Source organism: Dioscorea cayenensis, chromosome 4, assembly GCF_009730915.1.
Source record: "Dioscorea cayenensis subsp. rotundata cultivar TDr96_F1 chromosome 4, TDr96_F1_v2_PseudoChromosome.rev07_lg8_w22 25.fasta, whole genome shotgun sequence".
Classification (NCBI taxonomy): domain Eukaryota; kingdom Viridiplantae; phylum Streptophyta; class Magnoliopsida; order Dioscoreales; family Dioscoreaceae; genus Dioscorea; species Dioscorea cayenensis.
Genome location: NC_052474.1, coordinates 18,558,630 through 18,584,702, shown reverse-complemented (window position 1 = coordinate 18,584,702; position 26,073 = coordinate 18,558,630). Strand labels below are relative to the sequence as shown.

General features: G+C 37.7%; 1 protein-coding gene and 1 pseudogene across 2 annotated transcripts; both read left to right on the top strand.

Moving 5' to 3' along the window:
* The first annotated feature begins 2,379 nt into the window (after positions 1-2,379).
* On the top strand, positions 2,380-3,929 carry LOC120258964 (ethylene-responsive transcription factor ERF110-like). Of its 2 annotated transcripts, none has more exons than XM_039266456.1 (2): positions 2,380-2,607; positions 3,166-3,929. In XM_039266456.1, exons 1-2 carry the CDS (start codon positions 2,391-2,393, stop codon positions 3,846-3,848), a joined length of 900 nt encoding a protein of 299 aa, XP_039122390.1. In that variant the 5' UTR covers positions 2,380-2,390; the 3' UTR covers positions 3,849-3,929. The 2 variants fall into 2 exon arrangements, with proteins under 2 accessions (XP_039122390.1, XP_039122389.1); XM_039266455.1 differs by having other exon boundaries at positions 2,380-2,649.
* A 595-nt stretch (positions 3,930-4,524) lies between these two features.
* On the top strand, positions 4,525-25,629 carry LOC120258965 (annotated as a pseudogene).
* Positions 25,630-26,073: the final 444 nt, after the last annotated feature.

Genomic DNA, 26,073 nt, shown 5'->3' with positions numbered 1-26,073 from the left:
CTCAATTATTTATTTTCATGGCAAGATAATACAAATTTATGATTAACCATATTTATATTCATTTATTTGGTTTTTTCATAAATTGACCTAGTAACTAATATATTGATCAGATTCAGCATCATTAGGATTTTATTCATCCCACTGGGTTAGATTTCTCATCTTTATAGGATTAGATCCAAGTTATTTTTGGGAAAAACCCAATGAGATTATGGATATAAATATTCTCACATCTATTGCTACTGCACTCTTTACTTAACGTCCTATATATATTTTTTTATTACTTACCATCTACTTCTGTCAAAATAATAAATAAAATAGTAATAAATAAATCAAATTAACAATATCCATTATTTCTCATATATCATAATTTCATTATTAAATCAGCAACTTTTTCTAACAATTTCATTATCTTACTCATTAGTATTATTATTATTATTATTATTTTATAATTACAATAAACACACCTATCAGGGACATGCACTGTACACGTGTGGGGAGCAGAACTAAATGCCAATCTACATGTTCTCACTTTGCGTGGACCAAGGTTGTCAGACCTGGCCCGGGCATTGACCCGGTTAAGGCCAGGGGTCAAGGGTCAATGGATTCGACCGGGTCGAACCGGGGCCAATAATAAAATATAAAAAAAATATTATAATAATTAATAGTGAACAAATATAATATTAAAACTATAATTATAATATAAAAAATTACTCAAATTTGATATTTAAATTGATAAATGACCTTATATGCACTAGTGTTTTCTAATTATGTCATTTATTTTAAATTTTTGTTAAACATTTACAAATTTAATATATTAATATATAATTATTGAACTTCTCTACATTTTATCAATAAATCATGTAACTTACCCAATTTCAATTAAGATTTTATTTTGTTTTAAATTTTCTTATATATTTTATTTAGTTAGAATATTTTATTTCTATATTTTATAATAAAATTATACTCATTTATTGTTTTATTTTTTTAATAAGTTACATTTTAGAAAGTATTTAGTATATACATAACATATTAATAAATTTTATTTTTAAATGCTAATTTTTTTGTTGGTATGTTTATGATATATATATTTTGTAATTCCATTTATTGATTATAAATTAAAAAATAATATTAATAAATATACATGATTTTGTAGTTTCTAATGAGAAAATAATAATTAATTATTAAATATTGTAAAAAAAAACTCTAATATTGTGACCCGATTGACCCGGCCGGGTCAACCGGTTCCTAGTTGAATCGCCCGGGTCACCGGGTTAACACCGGGTTTTTTTATACCCGGTTCAATGGGGTATACCCGGGCCGGCCACATGGCCAGTTCCCAGGTTTTCCGGTTGAACCGGCCGGGCCAGTCCGGTCTGACAACATTGGCGTGGACATGAGATTCGATCTCGGATCTTTCCCGAAACAAACGCCCTACGAAAGAACCCCAGTACCAATTGGTCCAAAAACTATTAGTTTTTATTTAGTATTATTACATATTACTATTGTTTATTATGTATTCTGATTTATTTCATTATTGTAATTAGTGGATTTATTCAAATTTCATCCATTTGTAGCCCAGGTAAAAAATTTAAAAAAAAAAAAAAAAAAACTCTTTCTCATTACTCAATCATTATTAATATCCTAATTTGAAAGAGTTAGAATTCTGATTTTGTGTCAGAACGTACGAATTAAAATTAATTTTTTATTAATGAATAAGTTCAATTCAAACATTTCAATCTCAAATATGAGATTTTCATCCTGATACCCTGTTTTGTTGTAGTGCATATGCATGAATGTATATATATATACATACAATAAACCGCAGCATATTTGTTTTTTTCCATCTGAGTCACGCATGACCACCTTCTCGAACAAAGGAAAGATGAATTGAACAAGCATAATAAAAGATTCGCAAAAAATAAAAGAAAAGGTCCCATACTCACCAACCATAAAAAATACATGATCCAATTGCAAACCTCAAACTTTTCCAATGTCGTTTTACCAAAACTCCTCAACATACCCACATAAATAAATAAATAAATAAATAAATAAATAAAATAAGAAGCCAAATCAAAATCTTCCTCTCGCTATCTAATAAACCCCACGACATTCCGGCACTCTCGCCAACCCCCCACGTTCAAACCCTGAACTAAAGCCTTTTTATTCAAAGCTCTCCAAAAGGCGGCTGCTCTCAAGTATAACCTGCTTCTTTTTCTTTTTCTTTTTCTTCTTATATATGTATGCATTTATTATTCATTGCTCTAGAACTAAGCAAGTCTCTGTAGGGTTAAATTTCTTAATTTTGCTATATATGCTTCAAGGTGGTGCCCATGGCTGATGAAGGAGAAGAGAAGGCTCATGTTGATCATCATCATCATCATCATCATCAGATGGTCTTATCTGATGAACATGTGGCTCAAGAAATGTCTGTAATGGTGTCAGCTTTAAGTCATGTTGTTGCTGGACAAAGAACAGGGACTTCTTCTTCTTCTTCTTTATCATCATCTTCTACTTCTGTTGGACTAAAGAGACTTAGAGAAGAAGAGTTATCAAAAGAAATGGATTTTAGATATCAGAGAGCTTTCAATGAGTTTGGGACTTGTCTTGGTGAACCCTCTTCTTCTTCTTCTTCTTCTCCAACTTTGCTAGGTAATTCATTTGATTGAGAATTCTTTTACTTTTGTTCATTAGCTAGAATTAATGCATCTCTGTCATGGTTTTGGAATTGGAGATATTTTTTCCTTTAAAAGAAAAAAAAAAGAAAATTGGAGAAGAGTAATCATAGAAAATATCCAATTGTTTTTGAATCTTCATACATATCCCTGTCCCTTATCTTGATGACAACAACCACTTGTCTCTAGCCTCTTCCGTTCTTTGTTCTTTTATCAGTTTTTTAATATATTTAATGAATATTATATTATTCTTTTTCCCTTTTCATTATGAAAACTACCTATTTGATATTCATAATATTATAATATAGGCATTGTTCCAATATTTCAAAACCCAACAAATACTTAAAATAATCATGACCAATCTTTATAAATCACGTAAAAAATGTCACAAAAGACTTTTATTACACAATTACATGAAAAGTAAATCCCATAGTAAACACACTAAAAATCTATGTCTCTCCATTCCATAAACTAACATCAATACACAATGCAGCAAGAGTGCAAAGCCATCAACAAAGCTCTTTCCCAGCTCCTCCACCACAACCAATGAGACCACCACCATCACCACCACCACCACCACCACCACCACCCATGCAATCATCACCATCACCTACAAACCAAGAAGCAGAGGAGGAGGAACTTCCAAGGAGAAGATACAGAGGAGTGAGGCAACGTCCATGGGGCAAATGGGCGGCAGAGATCCGAGACCCACACAAGGCCACACGCATTTGGCTCGGCACCTTCGACAACGCTATCGACGCCGCCCGTGCCTACGATGAGGCTGCTCTCCGCTTCCGTGGCAGCCGGGCTAAACTTAATTTCCCGGAGTTAGCTCGTCTCCGGCCACCATCTCCCCCTCATCCTCCACTTCCACCTCATCATCCTCAACAGTACTTATCAAGGGACTATGTTGAATACTCCAGGCTTTTGCAGGGTGTTGGAGTTTATCAACGAACTCCACCTGCGTCTCTTTTGGATCAACTCTCTTCATTCACTTCTTCTCATTCTCATGACCATTACCAACATGCTTCTTCTTCTTCTTCTTCTTCTTCTTCATCTTCTCCTACTAATGCTTCTGCTTCTTCTTCTTCCTCTTCTGCTAATCCTCCTTCTTCTTCATCTTCTTCTGCTTCTGTTTTTTATCCTTTTTATTATACTCCGAATGGTGGGCAGTGAATCAGTCATGCAAGAACTTTCTCTTGTTTGGCCATATACATTGTTATTTATTTTTTTTAATTTATAAAAAGAACTGTTGATACAAAAAGGACACACAAAAAAAACAAAGGAATGTTGGTTGTTATTTGATTTGATTCATTTGGATAAATAAAATAGAAACAATTTGATACTGATATCTTCTGTCATAAGATCAAATCTTATTTATTGTTTTTTTATTTTTGCTTTCTAACTTTATTTTTTTATTTTTATGTATATAAATAAAATTAATATTTTAACACAGCTGTCCTACCACTTGTATGAGTTGAAAGTTTGAATTTTTTTTTTAAAATAAAAATAGGAATATTTTTAGTAAAACACCTAATATTAATAGACCAAAAAGACCCTTGCTCTCACATTGGATTGACAGAGTACTGTTTATCGATTTTGTGTTTAACGGGTTCCCGGGTGGCAAACCTGCAACCAGAGATGATTTGGAGGGTATTTGAGTCATTTAACAGATAAGACATCTCTCCTGGTTCTGGAACCAGAAAATACACTAGTTTCAGCCTATTATATTCTGACACGTGTCCCATGTGATGCTATTATATTTTTCCTATTGTAATTGGGGACACGTGTCAGGTTTTAATAGGCTGAACCAGGGGAGATGAGTTCCTATAAAATGGCGCAGCACCCAAGTGACCCAACTACTTCAGTGTTTTCTCTCCCGCTCGCGGTCTGAGGGCGAAGCTTGGGGCGCGGCCATGGCGGAGTACTCCGCATCTATCCCGCTGAATAGTGATGCTGATCCAGAGGATCCGGAGAGGTCTTCCTCCAATTCCTCTGCCCGCAAGGTTCGGTTCCCTTGATTCTTTCATCTCCCTCTGTTTTTGGAATTTCGTTATCTGTCGTATAATTCGTGAAATTTGGGGAAGTTTGAATTTGGACTCTTGGATTTTTACTGGATTTTTGTGGCTTGTGATCTTATGTTATGTGTTGATCGGTTTGATCCGTTTCGGATTATAGAGTGTAAGAAATTTCAGGGATTTGATATGATCATAGGAATTGGTTTTTGCCGTTATCGTAATTTGGGGAATAATAAAAAGGTCGGTGAGATTCATGATAATCTATCAATTGAAATGGATAATTTTTATGGACTATCTCATTTATTGGCTACTTTTTTAATATTTGGTTATTCTTGATTAGAGGATAGAGTGAGGATCTGTATTATTTGAATTTTTGTGTTTTATCACTTTTAAATTTATAGCTATATGCAATCAGAGGAACTGGTAATTCTTTTTGTTGAGAAATGATTATGTTAATCTTGTAAAACTTTATGAATGGAGTGCGAGAAATTAGAAGAAATCAATATAATTATTTGAATTCATTTTAATAATCTTGTAATTCCAAGGAAGCAGAAGGCTAGAGAGATCTGTGATAATCTAATACATGAAATCAAGTATTTGCAAGGAATAAGTGATATCATCTGATTTAGTGAATACTTTATTTCCTCATTCATGATTAGATGAGTGGATGAGGGGCTGAATAGTTGGTATAAAGAATAATTGATTGCGTATAATTTGCTTTCATGAATTTTATGATGTCTAAATTTTTTGTTATATGCAATCTGGGAAATGAGGTGATTCTTCTTGTTGTGAAATGATTAATGTTCATCTTGTAGAATTTCCACTCTCACTGATTAATTTGGTAGGGTAGTGCTGTCAACATTAGTTAATTGTGGGGGTTTCACTAAGCTGTCTGGCAAACAAGTGTCATTAATTTTCTCCCTTAATAGTCTTGATCTTCTACTACATAATGTTCATCACTTATAAGAATTACTAACAATTATATTGCTATATTATGTTTAAACAGCTTCTTAGTTATTAAGTGCCAGGCCACCATCAATTCATTATGTGTCCTTATGAGTATAAAAATGGGTAAGTGGTGGTGCTATATATTAGATGCTTAATTTTTCTCAAACATCCATGGGAAAAACATGAATCATGTATTTGATCTTTTTATAATCAAGCTAAATGATAAGTGTGCACTTTGTGAGATCATTTCACGACTTTCATATTCTTCCTAACCAGGCTTGCTTTGCTGTTCTTCAAAGCTGGATTTCAAGAAAATTTATGACTGGATGGTACATTTTTCATAGGGAACATATTGCTGAAGTATTTTTATTATTAAATTTTTTACACTTAACTCTCCTTTTACAATTATTGTTGCAGTGTGGTTCTTTTTCCAGTGGCTATTACATTTCATTACCTGGTCGTTTATCCAGTTTGTGGATGGTTTCTTCAGTCCATTATATGCCAATCTTGGAGTTCATATATTTGGTACAGTTTTGTTGCAATTTGTAAATTATTTTTGTAGATATTATTGCCATTCAATTTACTATCTGATCTTAGTGCCTAACTATGAGAAATCTTGTAATATTAGTTTGTGATTAGACTATATATGATTAGTCTATATATGGTTAGCTATGTATGGTTAGTAAATATTTGATTAGTGTCATGTTTAGATAATTGTATATTTCATCTCTTTTCCTTCTAGGATTTGATTTGCGTAGATGGTACACAGCTATATAAGCCTTTGTAAAGAGATCAGGCAATGTAGCTTTTCTTGAGAATTATTCTTCATAGTAGTGTTTTTCATTGTCTCTTTCCTTCCATTATCTTTTACTAATGTTCAATAATAAACCACGGGTGGTCACTTAATCATTATTATATAGATATATAAATATATATATATATATTGTGCTTGGTTTGAGACCAAAAATGTAGGCTTTAAGAAAATCTTTTTGGAATTGGTCTCGAGGAATAATTCTTGTATAAGCTGACCATAGTTGGCTCAATAATTCTAATAAAAAATAAATATTTTAAAATTAAAATTTATTTTCAATTAGTAATAGATTTTTATTAGCATTGATTTTTTTAATAATTAATAAGTAAATATATGTATTTGAATAATTAAATCTTATAAAAATGGATTGGTGAGATATGTTATGGGCTGTTTGGTTGGAGAAGGTGAATAAGCCACCAACCAAATATCCCCATAGATGTAATCCTAAGCAATATGACCATTTTCAACATATTTATTTTTTATGAGATTGGATCCTTTTCCTATAGTAGTGCTTTGACCATTTACACAATAGAGAGCTAGTATTCCACTTTGGGTTCAAGAAATTTTCCTAATAAAATGGTTTGGCTATATCTCTCAAATAAATAAATAAAAAGAAAAGGAAGAAATGAATAGTACTCTGAATAAAATCTAAAATATTGGTCATATGAACGCATATGTTATACCCATCACCTCCATTGATTGCATATTTTTGAATTTATGGATGATATATAGCTTTCTAGTTTCAGCTAAATCTCTTTTGCTGCAAAACTCACCAAAACCTTCTTGATGCTAGTGTGATTCTTGTCTTGGTAATTATGATGATATTCATGTGTTTTGTTGTTGTCAACATATCTCTATCTTAAATCCAAGTTAAGTTTGCCGAACTTAGTTTAGTGTTCAATCATTTTATTCTGCAGGTGTTGGATTTGCAACATCACTTGTGTTTGTATTGCTTGTTGGTATATTTGTCTCATCATGGTTGGGAGCTGGTGTTTTCTCAATTGGAGAATGGTTTATAAAGAAAACGCCACTTGTGAGGCATATTTATTCAGCATTTAAGCAAATAAGCACCGCCATTTCTCCAGGTATTGCTACTTGTTTGTGATTTTCATAACAATTGCACATTCAAGTGAATTGATGGTTGTGTGAAAATTTTTGGGGCCAGGAGCCTAAATTACACCAAAACTTTAATCATTATAGATATTGACCATTGGATGTGTTAGGACTGTTTACTTTCATACATCCTTTTTCTTATAGGGGTTGACTATTAAATGTAAAGAACCGCACACTCGCTTTTCCATTCATTCACAATTGGTTATAATCATTGATCTCCATCTAACGGGCCATTTTATGACTGTTGGCTAGCCTTCTTGCATGTGTGTATATATATATATACTATAAGTGTCTAGGGCTCACCGATCTATCTTCCTCATCTTGAACCTCGTGATAGTCCCTCAATTCTTCGCCCTTGTGAAAACTCTACCTTATCTTTTTATTTTCTCGTCTTCATTTCCTTTTAATGGGTTATATTTGAGCACAACTCTTCGCCGAACATGCTAAGGAAGGAGCTGTCTTTCTTGAGTTAGTGTATCCTAGCATTTGGAGTGAAGCTGTTAAATTTGTACCTAAAAGGGGCTACTTCAGTGTTAAGGCAGTGTTAAGCACTCTTAATCTCAGGCCAAGATATTTGATTACTTTTAAATCATTATCATTGTCTTTAATTGTTGTTTATGCATGCTATAATTGTAGGTTATATCGCAAAAATCAAATAACATTAAAAGGGTATGCGGAAGCAATAATATATTTGCGATATATATTCTAATTGTTTTAATGAGCATCTTTATTTAATTAAAAGACCTAGAAAATTACCTCTTAATGATTTTCTTTCTTTTGATGCGCCGAACTTATCTCTGATTGTCGTAGATCTCCTAGCGCCGAACGAAAGTTCCACGCCTCTAGATCACACGCCGGAATTAAGAGACAATCTCCTCTTCTTCTCCAAATAGCGGCTAGGGTTAGAGAGGAAGAGAGAGCTAGGGGATTTTCTCACTAGAGAATTAATTGAGTCTTGTCTATAGTTGGAGAGGAGTCATATTTATAGAACTTCATAAAATATGATAAACATCATTCAATCATGAAGTTCTATTCGAAATATGAACCTTCATAATATGATAAACATTATCATAGAAGTTCTATTAGAAATATGAGTCATAATCTAACTAAAACCACTTTTATCTTTGAGTCCTCATAATTTTGATTATCTATTCGACTCCATCGAATTTAAATCAAAATTTAAAGTTAAGACAAAAACCCTAGACCAATTTACAATTTCACTCATCCCATGAAGTAAAATTGTAAATTGACAATTTTACCCCTGTACTCAAAACGAGACTGATTCTTTATCCCTTTAAGCGTGACTCCCTAGGTTCGTTCCGATTGGCAATGAGAGGATACCAAAGGACGTGGGTGACACCTAGCCAGCCCCGTGGTCCCACGTCGTAGCCTAATTGAACACGAATGAGTAGATCATTACGAACCTTTCCGATTATGATTACCATATGTGTATAAACCTTTTGTCCTTGTATCCCAACCGAGTGAGAGCCATGGTAATTGTCAAACTCACTGAACTCGATTACATGCAAATAACTATAGTGGGGTGAGATTACCAAACTACCCTTCGTTTCCCACACGATTAGTTTGACTGCCTTGGCTAAGGTCTTCTAATCTCATATACTTATAGTCGCATAGGATATTGACTCGTTTACTTCCGAGAGAACGAATTCCTTCTTGGTGATCACTCACAACTGCTACCTGCCCGACATAGTCGCACTTCGAGGTCGGCCCTACCAAAAGGTGAACTGAGCCTAACAACTCTAGTAACAGACTAGACGTCACAAGTACATTGTGATCATGATACTTCAGGTCTAAGGTCCACTCATATGATCATAACCAACAATCCCAATCATTAACTGTCAAAGAGTAAAATCCATGTGATTGGATTGTTGCGAGTCATATTCGAATACACCAATTCCCAATGATGTATTTATGACATATGCTCTCACTATTCCATAGTGTTCAACTAGCACTCTTTGTCAAAGTATATGTCATACAAATCCTTACGAACCTTTAATGCCCAATTAAAGATTCTCTGATTTGCGAACTATTATTTTAAGTGTATAAGTACCAAACCCTTCTAGTGCTCTTCTCTTTATCCCACAAAGAGTAGAAGGTTTAACTTAATACACATGGACTATGATATTCAAAACTAATTATAATGCCATCACAAGATTTATATGAACATCAAAATAAATGCCTATTTAATAAGAATAAGAATGTATAATACAAATGAAATGCCCTAATACAAGTATCCTCGTTGGCATTCGAGGGCATAATCCTAACAATAATAACTGTCTTATAACCAATCCAACAGTCTAACACTAAATTACTATCATGATAATGAGCATGCTTGCTTGAATATTATTGCTATATTTTCAAGTTCAGATCTGATTGTTCACTTGCTATCATTGCTGTGAAGTTATTGTCATAGTTCTTAGTTTGTTGAATTTTGTCCTGCTTTATAAGATTAACTGTGTTTTAGCTTACCCTTGACTTACTAATTATCTGATTGATGCCCTGCAATTGCTATTGTATGATAATTGATATTATATGACCTGTTCAAATCATTGTTGGCACATAATTTATATTTTGTTGGTTCACACACTTTATGGACTGCGTATTACCATTGGCACTTGTGTATATATATCCTATTCTGATTCAATTTATTGATGCTTACATTTTCTACATATACCTAGATCTGAGATCTTATCAAACTGCTTATCTACTGCTGAATTTAACTTCTGGGTTCTTACTCTGTTTCCGTTGCAACTACTTCCTGATTGTGTGCTTTCATTGCTTGTAATTGTCTATTTATTTATTACTGAATTTTAATTTTGATCATATACCATTTCTATTCCATCATCATACTTTAGTTTTCTTATTAGCTAAAATTTGCCACACTAGTTGCCCTTTCACATTTGATTTGCACTACACTTTGCACAATATGGCTTAAACACAATCTAATAGCTCTTGTAGACCCGCCAAATTTGACTGGAAGACAAACTTTAGAGGTGGAAGAGCCAAGCTGAATTTTGTTTCTTCTCCTTAGGACTTTACTCTGTCCTTAAAAATGCTGCTGACTTTGAAACTTCTAATTTTGGTCATGATGGACTTCGTTAATTATCTATCTCAACCATTGACCAACCCCCAACTTTAGCACCTACTAGTAAAACTTTGAGGAGATTGATTTCCATTGCAAGCTCTGGATCTTTAGTATTCTTTCTAATTGTCTCTACGTACTTTGCCTTTAAAATTGCTAGGGACATTGGCATACTTTAGAAAGGGAAGATGGACTTGATAATGCTATTAGGATATGATATCTTAGCATAGAGTTTGAAAATTACAAAATAGTAGATGGAGTTGATATGAGTGAATAGATTCATACCATTGTTTAAAAAGACGAACGAGGCGTACGCCTTGAGGCGCGCCCAAGGCGAGGCGGTGGCCGCTTGCCTCAAGGCGTACGCCCCCAATGGTCGGTGGCGCAGCCTACGACCCAACCAGGCGAGGCGCTCCGCCTCGAGGCGGAAGAGGCGTATGCCTCGTGAAGATAAGAAAAGAAAATCGCGGATGACTTTGAGGTGGTGGTGATGGCTTTCGGTGGTGGCGGCTTTTTCGGTGGTGGTGGCTTTGAGAAGTGAACTGCAGGACTTGCGTAAGACCTGGGAGAAGATGCGGACGGTGGCGGATGGCTTTGAGATGGTGGCGCATCAGGCGCCTTTGAGTTGTTGATGAGAGGAAAGAGACAATGGTGGAGGCTAGGGTTTTTTTAACCATCATCAATTCAATGGATCATCAATTCAATGGATGAGATTATTCTAAAAATAAAAAAATTAATTATAAAATATATATTTTTAATAATATATCAAAGATGTTCACTACCTATCTCTTTTAGTTAAAAAAATATTAAAAAAATATTTATAATTTAAATACTAATTTAACACTAATAATTAATATAAATTAAATATTATTCTTTATTCATTATCTACAAATTATTCAAAAATATTTTTTGATATGAAATCAAAACAAAATCAAAACTAACTTAAAATGAACTATGAAATAACTTTAAGTTAAAAAAAATATGAAAACCAAAGACAATAAATCATTTTATTAAAAATTTTATGACTATTTAATTTATTTTATCAATTATTTTTTATAATTTTCATTTTTTGTTGAGGCTTACGCCTCGGACCGCCTCGAGGCTTACGCCTTGCCTCATAAAAGCAAAACGCCTCAAGTACGCCTTTCGCCTTTTTAAACCTTGATTCATACTAGTTAGGATTATCTCAGTCTGTAGAGAAATGTGGTATCGTGTATAATGAGGGTCACATTATCTCTATCCTACTAAACTAGATCCCACCATCTTGGCTTAGTTTTGCTATTTTCTTAGGCACAAAATCGATTCTTTAGACCTTGTTGGAACCTATAACTCTATTATAATTGAGAAGGCAAAGCGAACATTTTTTGAGAGTTTAGAACCTCATAACGGTTGAGCCTATTTGACTGAGTGTGGTGATAGCTCTAGGAGCTCTCATTCTTCCTTTAAAGGCCGTCATTATTTCTACCAAAGAGATATGTCAAATCTAAGAGAAAACCCGCTCATGTTCATTATCATCCTATCTCACACCCTAAACCTCCTGTCTCGAAGTCTTCTGAAAAAACATATAGTACTGTTGTTTATGGTAGGACAAATCATATCACTCAAGATAGCTTCTTCCGAAATACTAAACCTGTGAAGAAAAATGTTAATCCTCCTAGACTACAAGTTAATATCCTTGAAATGGGTGCACCTTCCACTGAGACCTAGTTTAGGTTAGTTGCGTTTATCTCTTCTGTTAACCTAGCTTACCAAAACCTAGAGTGGTGATTAGAATTTGGAGCTAATGTCCACGTCTATGCAGATCGTTTCTGGTTCTTAATTTACTAGGTCTCAAGTAAAAGGTGTGTAACCCTTGGAAATGGGTCAGTAGCTTACGTGCTAGTGAGGGCGTATTGACTTGAAGATGACATTTATGAAAGTCCTACCCGTTCTAGATGTTCAACACGTGTCAAACATTAGGAGGAACCTGATTAGTTGATCGCTTCTCATCCAAAGTGGGTATAAGATTGTATTTAAAGCTAATTGTCTTGTAATCTTTAAGTCAAATAGTTTGTAGGAAAGGTTTTTTATATGATGGTCTTTTCATACTCGATGTTTATGAACCTTTAAATCTTTCAATTAAAGTTCTGCATGTTTTTCTTTTGCTGTATTGAACGTTGAGTCTTGTGATATTTGGCATGGATGATTAGAACATGTGACTTTTGGAACCATTAGAAGGTTTATGAACCTTGATTTAATTCCAAAGTCTAAGATTGACCAAAGGTTCCAAATGTCAAATCTGTGTTCAAGCTAAACTTCCTAATAAACACTTTCAACAACAGCAATAGGAACTCATATTTGAATTGGTTCATAGTGTTATCTGTGATACCAATAGAACTCCTACTAGAGCTAGAACTCCCACTAGAGCTAGGAACTCATACTTCATTACCTTTATCGATGATCACTCTAGTTACTGCTTTACTTATCTCGTTAGATCTAAGGATGAGGCCCTTAGCAAATTCATGATTTTCAAAGCTGAAGCCAAAAACCAATTAGAGAAAACCATTTAGTTCTTCATGTCTGATAGAGATGGCGAATATACCTCTAATGCTATGTTTCAGTTTTGTAAAGAAAATGGCATCATCCATGAGTTAACTACTCTATATACACCTGAGTCTAATAGAGTTGTTAAAGAAAAAAGCATAACTTTACTGGACATGGTGAATGCTATGTTGTTAAGTTCTAGAGTGCCCGAGAACTTGTGGAGGGAGGTATTGCTCTTAGTTTGTTTTATTCTGAGTATGATTTCTTTTAAGAACCAAAGTACTACAACACCTTATGAACTTTAGAAAGGAAGGACCCCACAGCTCAACTTCTTTAAAGTGTGGGGTGTCTTGCCAAGGTTTAAAATTCTTGAACTTAGAACTAGAAAGATTGGTCAAGAAACCCCTAATATTTTATATTTGTAGGTTATGCTCTAGATAGTAATGTTGGAATGTTCGTTGGTAATCAACTCAAAAGTGAGTAAAATAGCTAGGTAGACTATCATTGAGGCTAGAGTTGCAATCTACTTTGAGAACATTTTACCTCTGAAGACATATTTACAAAATCTCTCCCAGTCTAACGCACAACTATAGGAGGACTTTATTGGGTGTATGTAGTCTTCAACCAAGGGGAGGTGTTAAGATGTGATTGAAGGTGTCTTAGTGGCAGCTGTCACGGGGTTGATCTGCTAGATCGGCATCGTGCTGTGATTGGCTACGCTCGTCCACACTAACCTAGCATTCTCTTCCGAATGGCCTTAGAATTCGGTCAAGAAAGAAGCAAAGGACACCAAGTATGAAGAGAGAAAAAGTAATTTTCATGAAGTGGAAAAGTTTACAACCTTAACCGAAGGCCACACAATTCTCACTTGCCTTCCAAAGGCACTCCTTGCCCACATTTATAGGCAAAGGCCCCAAGACTTGACCATTCTTGGGTGTGGCCGGTCATGTTTTCGGCTATGCCTGGACGTCAGCCTGAGTCAGCAATGTGGCGTCATCACCGACCGTACCGTGCGCGTCACCTAGCCACACCGCATCATGCCGAGCGCCCTGCACTGCCGACGCCCTCTATTGCGCCCTGCGCAGACCACACTGTTCTTGGCTGAGACACTATGCCCTGACAGCCCGCCCACCTTACTGGTTTGTCTGGTGCCATACCGCGCCATGCACCTACGTCAGCCTGCTCGCGTCAGCCGAAGCCATACCGCTCGCGTCAGCTGGCCTTACCAAGATCACACCGGCCTTGCCGCGCCATGCCTTTCGGTATCCGATCTATGACCCGCCTAAGTCATGGGTATATATTCTAGACCAATGCCTTAGAATATTTTTGGCTTCTCCCGGCCTAGCACTGGCGATACCACCACGCCTTGCTCGGTCATTGCGCGTGGCCCTGCTGATGTGCCCCGGTTACACTTTAGGTTAGGTTGTGCGGGATGTCATACCCGCTAATGACCGAGTGTGGTGTCCGATTGTACAATCTGTGCTACCGTTGCTCGTCCTCGACCATCGTCTCGGTCAAGCGATCCGGTCACGCCCCGCTAAGGACGGACGTTGCAAAGCCCCGCTACAAACCTTCCCCACCTGAAGAGCCTGCCGCCCTCGTTGGTTGAGCTTGAAGGTACGCTTGAATCAACTCCTCGAATTGCCTAAAAGTTGTGTCCTTCTCCCAGGTCGCCTTTGACTCGGGGAGATCCTTCCATTGGACTAGAAAATAAGTCCGCCGGTTCTTCTTGCTTTGCCCTTCCACCTTCCGATCCGGAATCTTTTCGGTAATTCGAGTAAATTCCTTTCGCACGGTCAGAGGCGCTCGCCCTGACCAATTCCGCTCCGAGTGCTGTTGATCGTCATGACAGGGTTTCAAGAAGCTCACATGAAAAGTTGGGTATAATTTCAACCTTTCGGGTAGGTTCAGCATATAAGCTGCATAATCTCGAACGGTCCATCATACCGCGAGATCAAACCCTTGTAGACATCCTTCCGATGCAATTTCTTCCACACCTGCGGCGTCAACTTCAGCCACACCCGATCTCCTATCTTGAACTCCAAGGGCCTCCTCCATTGGTCCGCATATTTTTTCATTCGCCTAGCGGCCTTTGCTAAGCTATCTCTCGCCTTCTCCATTATCTCCTATCGCTCTAGTGCAAAATTATGCGCGACAGGACACCCGCTGCCCGCGCTACGCTTAGCGACCTTTGGTGGAGTGAGAGGCTGAAATCCATATGCTAGCTCAAAAGGACTAACCGGTTGCTGAGGACTGATGTAGGTTGTAAGTAAATTGCGACGTGTCCAATAGATCAAGCCAATCCTTCTGGGAAGCCGAGACATAATGACGGAGATACTCCTCGAGCAACGCATTGACTCACTCCGTCTGCCCGTCGGTCTGAGGATGATTGGCTATAGAGAACTTCAGCTCTGTTCCTAATAAACCAAACAACGCCATCTAGAACCGTTCGGTAAACCGGGCGTCTCGATCACTCACAATGTCTTGTGGCACACCGAAATGCTTCACCATATGACGCAGAAAAAGAGCTGCTGCCTTCTTAGCTAGGCAAGTAGCTTGTGTTGGAATGAACACAGCATACTTAGCCGATCAACAACCACCACAACCGTGGAAATGTCCTTGACTCTGGGAAAACCCGAGATGAATTCCATGGAAATCGACGCCCACGGTCGCTCCGGAATAGGTAGCGGTTGTAGCAGTCCCGCTTTCTTCCTCTTCTCCGGCTTATCTTGCTGACACACATAGCAAGATTTGATATAGGTCTCTATATCACCCTCCATGTCTGGCCAGTAATAGTGTCTGGACAGAAGTGCCTTCATCCTTTCCTTACTCGGGTGGCCCGACCTCCGAGTATCATGGTGCTCCTTCATCAGCTTGAATCGGAGCTTGCCTCCCTTAGGCATGAAGATCTTGCTGCCTTTGGCGTGAAGCAACCCGTCCTCCACCCAATATCGACGTACAAGTCCTTCCTCGACGTCTCGTACTATCTTCAAGTACAGAGCGTCGGTCTTTGCGACCTCTATGATCTGCGCCAACAGATCAAACTCCACTTGAGCCAACGTGGCTACATACTCCACCACTTGCTTCCTGTTAAGAGGATCCGCAACCTGGTTATGCCTGTCGGGCTTGTGTTGCCACTCAACGTGATACTCCTGAAGAAACTCCTGCCATCGAGCCTATCTCAGGGAAAGCATCTTCTGGGTCGTAAAGTAGGTGTTGGCGACATTGTCTTGATCACAAAATGTGTTCCTAAGAGATAGACTCGCCACACCTAGAGACAATAGATTACCGCCAACATCTCCTTCTCATGTGCTGAATACTTTAGCTCTGCATCCTTAAGCTTTCAGCTTTCAAAGGCCACCGGATGTCCCTCCTGGACAAGCATTCCGCCCACAGCCTTGTCAGATACGTCAGTGTGTAACTCAAAGGGTACCTCAAAGTTGGGAAGTTTCAACATGGGTTCGCTGGAAATGGCCGTCTTTAACTTCTCGAAAGCTCGCTTCTGATCCTCGTCCTAACCCCACGGCCGGTCCTTCTTTAGCAGATCAGTGAAGGGTGTCGCCACCTTGGAGTATCCCATGATGAACTTCCGATAGTAATTGGCCAACCCAAGGAATGAGTGCAACTCCGAGACTTTGCTAGGTGCTGGCCAGTCAAGGATTGCCTCCACCTTCTTCCTGTCCATCTGGACATCCCCTTGCGAGATTAATTGCCCCAGGAACTTGATGATGTGATGAGTGAACTCGCACTTCTCCAACTTGATGTAGAGTTGGTGTTCTCGCAACTTGCAAAACACCTTCCTCAAGTGACGTATATGGTCCTCCATAGACTCACTATACACAACTACATCATCAAGATACATATTCTCTTAAACAAAAGAAATAGTGACATAAACTTGATTACATAGTTGTTTAAAAGCCAAAAAGTACATCTCATAGATACAAGGAATAAAGAGAGAGAACAAACAAAAGTCGAGGAACAGGAACTCGGTCTCTGCTGGACCGCACACCTGTTCCATTTGGCCCACCCTCGGCCAACTCCCTCAAGCTGCGGGGTCCGTAGCACCCCCATCGACCTCTACATCCAAAGGAGACAGGTCCTCCAACTCGGGACATAGCAGCACATCGTGTGGTCCTTCGCAGTACTCGCACACCACACCTTCGGGAGCGGCGTCCACCTCCATGGATGCGTCCCGGATCATGACCCTAATAAGCCGGGCGAGATGCCTCCGCAACTTCTGCCTATAATTCCTCGCCTTCGAGAACCTCCGCTTTATGGGCGTAGCTCTGGATTATGCCGAGTCAGCCGCCGTTGGGGTGTTGGAACCCACAACATCCCTAACGCGTTGAGGGAAGCATACCGATGTCGCCTCATCTGACACCTGTGGCAGAAAGTCAGGGGAATGTCACCTTCGAAGATTGCATCCACCATGCTCTTGAGGTCTTCCACGCTGCTCTCCAGTCGGTCCAATCTTTCGTCGAACTGGTCCGTCCGCCCTATGTCTGTCACGCCCCAGCCCAACAAGCTGGGTTCACTGACAGATCGGCCGCATCCAATGGAACTGGGCCCCACTGGGTGCAAGGCCTCAGATTAACTTGGTCAGAGTCAACCCTAACAAGCAGAACAGAAACAATAATATCGACTACAGATACAGTCACAGAAACAGGGATAATAAGATATGGACTAAGATAGTTCTACAGAGTACACAAGTAGTTTACAAGCCAAATAATACAAATAAGATACAAGTCTTACTCATACAGAATAAAAATAACACCCAAGTTTCACGACCTCAAGAACAGATGTTTGGCAAGTCCACAATTACAGAATAAGCCCCAGAACAACCCACCGATCCTAAGCTTGATTTTCTCCTGTGAAAGGAAAAATTCACAGAGTACATGAGCCACAAGGGCCCAGTAGGATCGCAGAAAAAAAAAACAGAATAATGCAGATATAGCAGAATAATTAATAATTCGACATGTAATACGTAAATAATCGGAAAAATATAGAAAAACACGTAATACGGATACATGTACATCTCCTCGATCGACAGTGAAATCAACAGATCTGAAGCTAGATCATCGATCGTGAAGTCGAGCGAGCGTAATATCAACAGTACGGAGTCGGGATCTTCGATCCCAGATCGAAATGGACACGCATGTCCGGTAGCGTTACTACAGAAAAACATGTGTACATGGCTAGGACTTGCTCCTCCTAGCTGGGTGAGCCAGAATTGGAGATGTACTAAAAACCCGCAGAAATTCGAAATATAGACAAAGGAGATACCGAGTAAATAATGCATTAATAAAATAAATAAATAACATAAATATCACGTAAATAATAAATAAACGAAATGACTAAACAATACAATAATTAAATAATAATTATTGCCAGAAATACGGAATTACACAGTGCGAGAGCTTACCTGTCTCCGAGCTACAGAGTTGGGTTCACCAAGTCCCCCGAACTACAGCTCGCTACGGTTCTACCCAAACAGAATAATCTAACTTAGGTTACAAAATCTTGGGCCGGGCTTAAATTACAATTATAGCTTGAGCTAATTCAACAAATAAAAGAGTTCAAAGTTAGCATGTTAATAGAATAACCATGCACCTTAAAAGAAGTATGTTATCCTACCAAAATAAAGTACTTAACTCACTTGCCAAATATATCAATTTCAATACAATTGCATGCCAAAAAAAGAGTATACGGTTCATGCTAGCCATTAAAGGTTTTCACAAGAAAATTAGCTAAGCAAATAAAATTCTCCATGAAAGCTTTAAACATAACACCAGCACAATTAACTTTCCAAGATTACAAAATCAATACTAACCCATGATTCTGAATATATATATATATATATTTAAATTCTATAAGCATACACAAACATTAAGTAATTCAAAAAATTTAAATTCAATACATAAAGTGTATAATTTCTCAAGAAAAGGATTCCTAAGCCTGACATGCATGCATACCTATATATATATAAACATATATATGTTTACACAATTAAACGTCTAAAAAAAAATTCGGCCAAGGATGAGTTGCTAACAAGGAGGAGAGTGTTTTGGAGAGAAGGATGATTAGCTTACAGATAAGCCTTTTAAAAGCAATTCTAAACACAATAATTAGCCTCCAATCACTCTCATCAGGAGACCAGATCCGGAAATTAAGAGCATGGAAACAAAAGTGGGGCTCACACACAAATTATCTTCAGTCAAACTAGTCAAAGCCTGGAATCTCACTCACAAACATTACAATGTCGTAGCGTACTCCAAGTAGGTTGGTAAACAGGCCGTCATAATTCTGACAAAGAGAAGTAGTATATCCCACACCCTCCGAGGGGAAGCCCACTGTCAAGTCCAACCGATTCACCACGGTATGGATGAGTTCCATTATGTCTTCGAGGTGCTGGAGTCTTGTCTTGGTTCCATCTGCCGTCTCCACTTCTTAACCTTGGGCTCTGATACCACTTGTCACGGGGCTGATCTGCTAGATCGGCACCGTGCTGTGATTGGCTACGCTCGTCCGCACCAACCCAACCTTCTCCTCCGAATGGCCTTAGAATCCGGTCAAGAAAGAAGTAAAGAAGCAAAGGACACCAAGAATGAAGAGAGAAAAAGTAACTTTTATGAAGTGGAAAAGTTTACAACCTTAACCGAAGGCCACACAATTCTCACTTGCCTTCCAAAGGCACTTCTTGCCCACATTTATAGGCAAAGGCCCCAAGACTTGACCATTCTTGGGTGTGGCCGGTCATGTTTTCGGCTATGCTTGGACGTCAGCCTGAGTCAGCAATGTGGCGTCATCACCGACTGTACCGTGCGCGTCACCTAGCCACACCGCATTATGCCGAGCGCCCTGCCCTGCCGACGCCCTCTATTGCGCCCTGCGCAGACCACACTGTCCTTGGCCGAGACACCATGCCCTGACAGCTCGTTCACCTTACCGGTCTGTCTGGTGCCATACCACGCCACGCGCCCGCGTCAGCCCGCTCGCGTTAGCCCGCCTTATCGAGATCACCCCGGCCTTGCCGTGTCACACCCGCTAATGACCGAGTGTGGTGTCTAACTGTACAATCTGTGAGACCGATGCTCGGTCTCGACCATCGTCTTGACCAAGCGATCCGGTCACGCCCCGCCAAGGGCGGACTTCGCAAAGCCCCACTACAGCAACCATGTAGGAGTGATGAAGCCTGGTGAAGGGTGCAGTGATAAAACCTGGCGCTAGAATCAAGGGTGCAATTGCATTGAGCATGGATTGCAACATGGACATGAATGCATGATTCTTTATCTATGAGAGATATGTTCATCAGTTAAGTCAGCAAGGCAAAATATGGCGTTAATGTTAGTGTACTATGTTATGGCATGAAAGCTTTGGTAGTCGTGTTTTGTATACTTATGTTATGTGTTGTGTTTGTATGCTTTTCAAGTATTTAGTGAATATTGAAACAAAGTAGTCTCTTTTGATCATTACTTTTTCTCCTTTCCCACACAACAAAAATAACATAAACCAACTCTAATGGCTCAATGGAAGGAAAGCAAAAAGAAAAACCTTAATACAGGACATCTAGTACCTAAGTCCTCTAATACCCAAATGAGTTGGCACTCACAACTAAAGGAATCAAAATAAACTAATATTAGGCACAACAACAAATGAAGGCCTAAACTCCACCATTATTGAATAACAATTTAGAGCTAACTATATACGTAAAACTTAATGCAACTATCAAACTACAATTATGAAGGAATGGATGAATGACTCCAATTAAGAAGGAAAGGAGGAATGTTACTCTAAGAGATAGGAAGGCATTCACAAAAAAATTGCTAGCACAGACAGTAGGCATGGAAGCAAAGAGGGTCATGAAGTAGCTACTAGGGCAAGGAGGCAATAACGTATGCAAAACATGAGGAGGCGCATGCTTGGACTTCTATCAACTTAGCAAATATACAAGTGATTTACCTAGCTAATGATCATGTTTCAAGCTCTAGGAAGTTGGAATGCAATTTATAGTGTTGTACTAAGTATGTTAAAGAGCCTTCCTTACAACACTATCTAATTTAAATAAAATAAAATTTCAATTCTAACATCAAAGGTCTGTGAAAATGGGATTTCAAAGTTGCTAGGCCATTGAGGCATTCCAATGAACATTTTAAGGCATAAGAAAAGACTAAGCAATTACACCATGACCAACCCAACCTCTCTACAAGCAAAATACAAGAAGAGCTAACACAATCTAAGCCAATAAACTACAAGCTAACATTATCACAAGGTCAACAAGCTTAGCAACCTAGATTGCAGGAAACTAGTAGGAAATTGTTAAACAAAAGACTTCCATTTCAACCTTATCAAAGGATTACATGCACAACATGCTTCCAAAAGAAATATTCTAACAGTCTTAGATGCTAGTTTGACCACTGATGCAATACTTCAAAAATATACATCCAAACACTAGATTATTTAAGTAAACAACAGGCATAATTAAGGTTCAATGGCATATCCATTAAACTAAAATTTCTGCTTGGCATTTTAACAAACACCTTATGAGTATAACAAAAGACAAAGCAATTTACACAACTCACTAAAAAACATGCTGACAATACAACAAGCATTGCAGCCACAAAACACAAAGGAAAAAAAAAATCTAACGAAGGCTAGGAATTCAAGTATCTACAATACAACATCCACAACATTACCTTTGCTTCCTAGACTACAAGCATCATTAAGAGTTACAAAGTAAGAGGCTTACTTGTCTAAACACAACCAAAACAAGAATCACCCAGCCTTGAAGCCTCTTCTAAATCCCAAATTTGTAGAGAAAGAGAGATCACAGCCTCCCACTTAGTTCACCAATAAAAGGACCACAAGAAGAGGAAACGTGGGGTCTTGGATCTTTTTGAAGCTCCCCAAGGGCCCGACTCCGGCATGGCATGGCATGGCAATGGTAGCGGCATGGTCGTTGGAGTGGGAAGCTCAAGTTAGGTTTACAGTGGATGGAAAATAGCTGAACAAAGAGGTGCAGTGTTTCATTTCTGCTAAGTAAAAGAAAGAGCGAATAAGAATGGGTTGAAAAGTTGTCTTGGGGGCGGGGTTCACATATCAATAGCCGGAAAAAGATGGGATTGTAGAACACCAAACATCAGAATGTATTATTTGTAAAGCCTGACAAGATACATGCAAAGAATTAGTGAATGAAAGTTTTACATGTTTACCCAATTAACAAGCTGAACAATTGGAATCAACTTTTCATAGATGTCCTATCACAAAATATTATTTTAAAGAACTTAAGTGAAGCTTTCTAGGATGTGTTAAGCGCTTATGCCATAGAGAGGAAGGGACTTTGGAAGCCACCATAGCAATACTAGAAGAATTAGAGAAAACAGTATTTGAAAACAGATAAAAAATGACCTGAAACATTGTAACGAGTGAGTGCTCTCTGCGTTTGTTGATCCTTCATAGAAAAACCAATTGAGTCAAAATTCATGGAGCAAAAATTATCAGTAGTATAGCATTGAACAAAAATTAAATTTTTGCATAATTAAGGAAAAATGAAAACATCTGCAAGAACACATTGAGATAAGGGGGTATAAAGGGTTTTCTAGCCAAGCCTAATGGGTAGGAGTACCATCTCCTACTTGAACCTTATCTGACCATTATATGGAAAATAGAAATCAAGAATACCTGGATTATTGGTTATATGGTGAGAAGCTCCTATGTCTAAGTGCTAGGTTGGTGCTTAAGGTATAGCTTCTTGGATGTGTAAGCCAACAAAGAAAGTGGTGAGATCAAGAGTATTATGGTGGGGGCAATATTTAGCAATATGGTGAAAATCTTTGCAAATTTGACATTAAATAGGTGCTTCTCCAAGTATTAAAGTGGAAGACTGAGATGCAGTGTGGGCTGTTTTTGGTGTGGGAAAGCGACGGCCTCGGTTGAAAGGCACATTTTGGTGTGGAAGTGCTGATGTTGGTTGAAGAATGGATTTTGGTGAAAGGAGTTGGTTGGTTTAGAAAAAATTTGTGACTAAAAATTCCTATTACCATTTCAGCCAGGCCAAGAAGAATTACCCTGGCCAACACTGAATTGTCCCCCACGGTTTTGAAATTTACCTTGAGCAGAACTGCCACCTCTGCATTTTGTGGTAACTGGTAACTAGTGTGTGCACCATATCAATGGAAGCTTGAGTTAGGTGCTAAAGAACTCGTTGCTCATGTACTAAGAAAAATGATCTTAATTCCAGAAAGGAGGGAAATAATTTGTGTGCAGTCATAACATTGACTACATCACCATATTCTTGTGGTAAGCTAGATAAAATTTGTAGAATAATGTCATCATCAACTACCTGTCTGCCAATAGCATGTAGAGAATCTGCTATTGATTTAATATAGTTGAGAAAGTCAGCCATGGAATGACTACCTTTGGAAGCCTTATTGAAGTTCATCCTCAATTGCATATATTTTGCTTTAATGTGATCATGGAACAAATTTTCAATTTCTACCCTTATCTCTCGAGCAATCAACTAAACTCTGGGTGAAGTACGTGCTTTAAAATCGAGGGAGAAATTGCAGCGTGTAACCAGAGAGAATAAAGCGATCTATTTGTTTTCAAATAGCATAGATTGGATTAGGAGCAATTGTTCCATCAGGATATGTGATATTGGGAGATGGCGGTGGAACTGATCCATCGAATTTGAAATCACTTGATGACAGTATGTGGGAGGAAAGATGAGAAGTGATAGAAGATTGACTATTGTTAGGAGATGATGGAGCCATGGAAAAGGTTGGATTCTATAGCTCTGATATTATATAGAAATGGGTGAGTCCAATGCCCAATCCTTTGAGATCACCCTCTGTTTATATTACCCTTACAGTAAATTATACAATTATATGGTAAAATATATTAATTAACACATGCTCCATTACCTGCATCCCTTTCAATTGTTGTTGTTGTTGTTTTTTTTTTATTATCTTGCAGTCTTCTTGTTTAATTAATTGGTTTACATGTTCTGCACGAGACATAACCATAATTAGATAACTGTAGAATGAAGTCTGTATATTTAGCTCTTCAATGCAATATGCAAACTTTTAACCTTTTTGTTGTAGTGACCTGTTTAACATTTTTTTGCAGATCAGAACACCTCAGCATTTAAAGAGGTTGCAATTGTTTGCCATCCACGTGTTGGTGAATATGCATTTGGTTTCATAACATCATCTGTGGTGCTTCAGGTTGTTATCAGTATAATTCTCTAATATATCCAACAACACTATGCAAGTAGATGCATGCTAATGAAAAATCATTACAAGAGTTTTGAACTTGTTGATACTTGGATGACAGATCTTGGAATATGTTATATATGCTTTTTTGCCATGTCATCCACTATTCTGTATATTTTAAGTTCATAAAGCCAGCTCTTCTATGCTTATCTAAGGATTTTTTCAAGTCTATGACATGGTGGGCCATGCCTTAACTTGGTTAATTGTTTGCCCACATTTGTTTTCGTATTGGGGTGCATCAATGCAAAAAACTATGGGCCATTGCATGTAAGCATTGGTTTAAATTTGGTTATAAAATTAAAAAAAATGCAATCATGTTCTCCAAATGTATGACACTATGAGAAATATTCTAGATACATAGACATGTTTTCCTTTCGTAGAATAGTATTATCATGACCTTAATTTTGGTTTCTTCTGTTCAATGGCCTTTTAAATTGCTGTGATACGAAACTAGTGGTAGACCAATCATATGACATTTTCTTGCTTTTGCATATTCGATCCACTGGTACAAAACATTTAATTTGTGGACAGATTCTGTCCACCATGTCAAATATACTTTTTGATTGTACATATGCTACACATGTTGTGGTTGTTAAATTGAAATTATGCTTTCTCCCTCCCAAAAGATTTGCTTGCTAAATTATTTCAGCACTGAGCATGATTTTAGTCTCTTCATCATACATTTAGCTGTCTTAGTTGATTTGAATTATCTGTTGTTGAAATAGAGCAATGAAGGCAATCAAGATTTATGTAGCGTTTATGTCCCAACAAACCATCTGTACATAGGGGATATCTTCTTGGTGAAATCCGAGGACATAATTAGGCCCAATCTTTCTATTCGGGAAGGCATAGGTATGTGAAATTTGAGGCCCTTGCCATTTATCAAAATTTGCTTTCTTAATATCGTTTCATTTTTAATGCACAATGCTGAACAGAAATAATTGTCTCGGGTGGGATGACAGTACCGCATACGCTTACTTCTCTAACAAGGACAAGCCATTGGAATCAAAGTATGCCAATGAACAGAATAACAAAAACATAAATGAAGCATATGGACGGAAAAAGTAATTGTCGTATCATTTTTGTTTTGTTTAACAAGCATAAATCCATGTTGTTTTCTCATGCTTTGCTTTTTTATTTCATTTCAGCTGTATTTATTTATAGCGTCAAATAACAAGGAAAGAGGAACTAAAGGAGGTAGGAGGCAAGGCCAAAAGCTTGCTGTCATTGCTTGTTCCTTTGTCTATATTCTTCTCTTCATGAGAAGTTTACAAGCTATTTACACATACAACTGTTTTCTCACATTAGTGTACCATGTAATATGTAATGTAATTGGTTTCAAATACTTTTTACCAAATTAGTTCCCTTTAAGGATGATAATGCTGTGTTGCTCCTGTGATTCAGTCAAAAGGCTGTTTATTCATAGAAACAATTAAGTGTACTTTATTTTATTAAAATATAAATAGCAATATTTTTTTTTTAAAAAAGAATTGTGGGCATTACTAGGATTCAAACGATTGATGTTTGCCAATGGGGATAATAAAATATTAACTACCTCATTGCAGGGGTGGTAATAGTTTTTTTAAAAATTTTTTTTTAAAGAATTTTTAAGTGA